The 6,233-nt window shown below is 41.2% G+C and overlaps 1 protein-coding gene across 2 annotated transcripts; it reads right to left on the bottom strand.

The window, feature by feature from the left end:
* Positions 1–4,400: 4,400 nt before the first annotated feature.
* On the bottom strand, positions 4,401–5,945 carry LOC123731866 (deleted in malignant brain tumors 1 protein-like). 2 transcript variants are annotated; one of them, XM_045711256.1, is made up of 4 exons: positions 5,902–5,945; positions 5,355–5,670; positions 4,622–4,926; positions 4,401–4,497 (listed from the first exon to the last, which is right to left on the bottom strand). In XM_045711256.1, the coding sequence occupies exons 2-4, from the start codon at positions 5,485–5,487 to the stop codon at positions 4,483–4,485; spliced, it is 453 nt and encodes a 150-aa protein (XP_045567212.1). In that variant the 5' UTR covers positions 5,488–5,670; positions 5,902–5,945; the 3' UTR covers positions 4,401–4,482. The 2 variants fall into 2 exon arrangements, with proteins under 2 accessions (XP_045567212.1, XP_045567213.1); XM_045711257.1 differs by lacking the exon at positions 5,902–5,945 and having other exon boundaries at positions 5,355–5,781.
* Positions 5,946–6,233: the final 288 nt, after the last annotated feature.

The raw sequence follows: 6,233 nt of genomic DNA, 5'->3' as shown, positions 1-6,233 counted from the left end.
AGTTCCCCATCCTGTACTGTCTTTAGTAATTCTGTTTAGATAGTTCCCCATCCATCCTGTACTGTCTATAGTCATCCTATTTAGATAGTTCCCCATCCATCCTGTACTGTCTATAGTCATCCTATTTAGATAGTTCCCCATCCTGTACTGTCTTTAGTAATTCTGTTTAGATAGTTCCCCATCCATCCTGTACTGTCTATAGTCATCCTATTTAGATAGTTCCCCATCCTGTACTGTCTATAGTCATCCTATTTAGATAGTTCCCCATCCATCCTGTACTGTCTATAGTCATCCTATTTAGATAGTTCCCCATCCTGTACTGTCTTTAGTAATTCTGTTTAGATAGTTCCCCATCCATCCTGTACTGTCTATAGTCATCCTATTTAGGTAGCCTGTATAAATATACTGCAGACCTGTCGGACCTAATCATTTTACTAGTTCTTCACAGTAGATAAGGTAAACTTTCATCAACTGTCTCCGTCCCTCTCGTAGTTGTGTTGTATACATTCCTCTGTCATGTGGTCTGTGTGTATCTAACCTAACGTAGCAGGTGGAAAAGTGTGGCCACCCACCCAGAGATCTGTATATAGTGACAAGATGCTCATGTATATGTCTCTAACAATGGGAGTTGTTGTCCTGTGTAGTGATATTCAGAACACCTCCAGTTGCAGTAGAAAGCTGTTATTGTGATATGAAGATGCAGAATTCTGCGTCTGTCTGTCTGTCTGTCTGTCTGTCTGTCTGGGGGAGAGGTCACTAAGGGTCAAGGTGCTGAGCTGATGTCTGGTGTCACTGATGGAATCATTAATGATCAATAACTCCTTGACCACTGGGAAATAAAAAACTGGAGGGGAAATCACACAAGACACAGCCTGGGAGTTTATTAAAAGCATTCAGTGATTACATGGCAGTTTAGAGAACAACAGGTCTTTATCTGGAAATAGTAAATAACATGACAGCTACATCATCTGAACTCACATCAACTATACACTGAGTGGACAAATCATTAGGAACACCTTCATAAGAAAATAACATCATTATCTCTATACTACTAACATCATAACAATGATATATCATAATCAATAATCAATATCATAACATTTATAATCAATATCATCACGTTTATAGATGATTATAATAATACATGGACTAATAATTGAAACACTTAAAGATAAAGAATCTAAGAGACACTAAATAAGATAAAGAATCTAAGAGACACTAAATAAGATAAAGAATCTAAGAGACACTAAATAAGATAAAGAATCTAAGAGACACTAAATAAGATAAAGAATCTAAGAGACACTAAATAAGATAAAGAATCTAAGAGACACTAAATAAGATAAAGAATCTAAGAGACACTAAATAAGATAAAGAATCTAAGAGACACTAAATAAGATAAAGAATCTAAGAGACACTAAATAAGATAAAGAATCTAAGAGACACTAAATAAGATAAAGAATCTAAGAGACACTAAATAAGATAAAGAATCTAAGAGACACTAAATAAGATAAAGAATCTAAGAGACACTAAATAAGATAAAGAATCTAAGAGACACTAAATAAGATAAAGAATCTAAGAGACACTAAATAAGATAAAGAATCTAAGAGACACTAAATAAGATAAAGAATCTAAGAGACACTAAATAAGATAAAGAATCTAAGAGACACTAAATAAGATAAAGAATCTAAGAGACACTAAATAAGATAAAGAATCTAAGAGACTAAATAAGATAAAGAATCTAAGAGACACTAAATAAGATAAAGAATCTAAGAGACACTAAATAAGATAAAGAATCTAAGAGACACTAAATAAGATAAAGAATCTAAGAGACACTAAATAAGATAAAGAATCTAAGACACTAAATAAGATAAAGAATCTAAGAGACACTAAATAAGATAAAGAATCTAAGAGACACTAAATAAGATAAAGAATCTAAGAGACACTAAATAATATAAAGACATGAAGACAAAAGCTAAAAGCAATACATTCTGGAACACAAAACAGATGTAATTGAGCAACTCTCTAAAATAATCTAAACCCCATGTTACCCAGAACCCCATGTTACCAAAACCCCATGTTACCCAAAACCCCATGTTACCCAAAACCCCATGTTACCAAAACCCCATGTTACCAAAACCCCATGTTACCCAGAACCCATGTTACCAAAACCCCATGTTACCCAAACCCCCATGTTACCCAGAACCCCATGTTACCCAAACCCCCATGTACCCCCATGTTACCCAAACCCCCATGTTACCCAGAACCCCATGTTACCCAGAACCCCCATGTTACCAAACCCATGTTACCAAAACCCATGTTACCCAGAACCCCATGTTACCAAACCCATGTTACCAAAACCCATGTTACCCAGAACCCCATGTTACCCAAACCCCCATGTTACCCAAACCCCCATGTTACCCCCAGAACCCCATGTTACCCCCAGAACCCCATGTTACCCCCAGAACCCCATGTTACCCAGAACCCATGTTAACCAAACCCCATGTTACCCAGAACCCCATGTTACCCAGAACCCCATGTTACCCAGAACCCCATGTTACCCAGAACCCCATGTTACCCAGAACCCCATGTTACCCAGAACCCCATGTTACCCAGAACCCCATGTTACCCAAACCCCCATGTTACCCAAACCCCCATGTTACCCAGAACCCCATGTTACCCAAAACCACATGTTACCCAGAACCCCATGTTACCCAGAACCCCATGTTACCCAGAACCCCATGTTTCTCTGGTGGTAAAAACCAAACTAAAAGGAATAATGGTGGTTACAGTCACTCCTTTTAGATTTCTTCCAAGGTTCTAGAAAGATAAACTAATTCTGAACTTGTTATTAAAATTAGAACCACTTCAGGTTTGTCACCACATTTTAAACACCAGTCCACTGCTGACCATCCATTTAAAACACAAAACTGACCTAAGATCAGCATGTAGGGTCAGCTTCATTCTACTCCTACTCCGTCCCCTGGGCTGCTCTCTCCTCTCCCGGTCCAGCTTCAGCTCTGGAGCTCAGAGAGACCATCTCCATGGCATTGACATAAAGATCCATGCTGCTCACCCTGTTCACTCTCTTCTGCCTCCTGGTGGGCTAGGGAGACACAGCACCAACAGTCAGACATTTACTCTCTAGTATCTCCATTCTCTCTCCCTCCCTCTCCCCCTCACCCTCTCCCTCTAGTTTAAATGACCTGTAACGTCTGAGTAAATGTCTTTACCTTGTAGTACAGGTAGGAGGTGGTGATGCCTGTCAGTAGGATCAGCAGCACTACAACGTGTCTGATGACGAAGGCTGGCAGAGGAGAGGCTGCAAACAGAAACACCTTTGATGAGGGGACTGATCATCATCACATAGATCTGTGGGAAATCTGTCAATGACAAAGTTATAAGTCTGGTTCATGTTCAGTTACCTGTGATGGTGAGGGAGAGGAGCTCACTCTCAGAGGAGAAGTCATGAGAGAAAACATGATTGTCATAAACACAGCTGTAGTTCCCTTGGTGGGAGTCATCTGCAGCAGGGAAGAGGAAGGCAGCAGAGTGATTGAGAGCTGGCTGGGTCTGGGTTCTGTTGGAGCCGGTGAACGTGAGGAGGAAGAAGCCTCCTGGGTACTGTGGCTGAGTGGAGCAGGTGATGGTGAAGCTGTAGCCCCTGAACACCTCAGGCCCCTGGTGGCCCCTGGAGACCCCTCCCATTGAGTCAGTCAGGGAGATATCAGGCTGGACCAGGAGATCTGTAACAATAAAAGAGAACAAGAAAAACCTCTTCAACTAGTTTCCTATAGATATGACAATAACATCAGCATGTAACAGTGCTAGCCACCCTCCCTCACAGGGCAACATGAGTAGTGGGCCTACAGTCACTGAGACAACATATGTTGATATCAGGCTTCAGCAGGACATCTGGAACAAGAGGAGAGAAAAAGAAAACGTAGCTCCTCAACTACTTTCCTCATTTAGATATGACAATAACATGACATGTGACAGTGGTAGTGAGTAGAGACGTTCACTGAGATAACACTCAAATACAAAAGCATTCTGGGATATTTAAGTTGCATTTGATTCCTACTTGACTGAGTGATCTATTTAGTAAAGCAGACTTACAAGCTAAACAGTCATCATGAGAGGTGCAGAGGAAGTTGTATGAATGAAGGAAATCAGTTGAATATAATTATAATATCTTGTTATTACCTGAGCAGATCACTGTGAGTCCAGGAAGGAGATCATAAATTGACAAACACTCCCTCAGTGAAGGCTCAAAACCTTCATCACAGTGAACTCCAAACCCTCAGTGGTTTTCCAGGTAGTACTGAAACAGTGGAGCCACAACCCAGCTGTCTACACACTACTACAGCTAAATTCCTCCTGTGTTGCACTCCCATGTGTCTCCCCAGGAAGCTCCCACAATTCTCCACTCTCCCTGGTAGTACCGCTCCACTCCACCAGCACAGCGACTGCCTCCTCCCACCAGCCTCACATCATCAGGCTCTGAGAAAAGAAAGAGAGAGACTGTAATCTTACTATTTTCTCACTAAAACACACCTATATTGTCTCTCATATTCTTCACTCCAGGTGAGAAACAATGTTGATTGAGTGACAAACTGTTTCTTACCTGAGCAGGTGAGTCCAACAGCATTACCAGGTAGACAGGTGTTGTTTTCTCTGTCTGAGGTGTCACAGTCCAGGAGAAGGGACTCTTTGCCTTTACACTGGAACTCTTTATCCCAGGTCTGACCCTCACCTTCTCCATAGAGCCCCCCTGTAGAGCTGCAGGAGCCCCACAGCCAAGCTCCCCACAGACTACCTCTGCATCCTGCCGGTCAAAGTCAGCTTCACACACTGAGGCCCAGGACTGATTGGACTTCACCTCCACTCTCCCAGAGCAGAGACCAGCTCCATCCACAAGCCGCACAGACTCTGGAGAAGAAGACTTGGTTGAACATTCAATCAGTTTTGTTGATGACACTGTCAAGGACTAAACACAAATATGTTGGATAAAAGATTGTAGTTTGCTATGTTTGATACTGTAAGAGGTAGAAATGGGTTCTTAGTCACTCAGGATAGGGTTGGGAATAATGCAGGCAGGAGACAGGAATAAGTTCACTTCACTTTATAGAAAATAAACAGCTGGACATCCATCAGGCAGCTTCACTTCAGTACCATCTGAACTACAATGATCTGCCCATGAACATCTCCCATAAACCAATATGACAAACACAAATATAATGTTTAAATACATCTGACATCTCTCCCTCTATTTAAATGAAATAAAAACACATAAAACATGATACATGGTAATATTGTATAATGTATAAATAAATCTCTCAATATGACCAGTCTCTTACCTGAACAGGTCACATGAAGATGATACTCATATGTAGCATTACAGACACCAGCTCCTCCTTCTATTTTTTTTACACTCTGTAATAGAAGACTCATCTCCACTACAAAGCCATATGCTGATTCCTCTTCTTCCATCTTCAAACGGTGGTCCTCTAGATTTAGCTACAACATTCCCACATCCCAGCTCTCTACACAAAATCTTGATCTCTTTCATGCCCCACCACCTAGAACATAGACCTAACCACTCTCCTCTGTAGAAGACTTCCACTGTCCCAGAACAGGAAGTGGTCCCATCCACCAGTCTGACTGAGAGTTCAGCTGTAAACAGCAGAGAGGAAAACACAGTGGTGAGGACAGATGATGACAGTGATTCTGTTATTCTAACAGCAGTAGTGCTTTGTGGTTGACAAGTATTAGTAGTTCCATAAAACACTACTTGTTATTGGGGTTTACAATGGTTTGTATGGACACATGAATTTCTCCATGTGGGATAATAAAGTTGACTAATATTGAACTGCTATAATCACTGTAGATTTATACTCTACCTACCTGGTGGACTGACGCTTTGAGCCTGGAGATCTGAGGAGAAAGAGAGAGACAGAGGAGAAAGAGAGAGAAAGAGACAGAGAGATAGAGAGAAACAAAGGAGAAAGGGAGGAGTCAGAGGAAGAGAGAGACAGAGGTTAAATGAACATCAACATGACCTTTCATGATGTGATGGGGAAGACAGGCTTATCGTTGGTATGGTGCAACAACACCCATGTGTACATACACTATATATACAAAAGTATGTGGACACCCCTTCAAATTAGTGGATTCTATTTCAGCCACTCCCCTTCCTGACAGATGGATAAATCAAGTACTCAGCCATGCAATCTCCA

This window comes from Salmo salar, unplaced genomic scaffold (genome assembly GCF_905237065.1).
Source record: "Salmo salar unplaced genomic scaffold, Ssal_v3.1, whole genome shotgun sequence".
NCBI classification, from domain to species: domain Eukaryota; kingdom Metazoa; phylum Chordata; class Actinopteri; order Salmoniformes; family Salmonidae; genus Salmo; species Salmo salar.
Note: the sequence above shows the minus strand (reverse complement) of the source record. Positions and strands in the feature narration are given on the sequence as shown.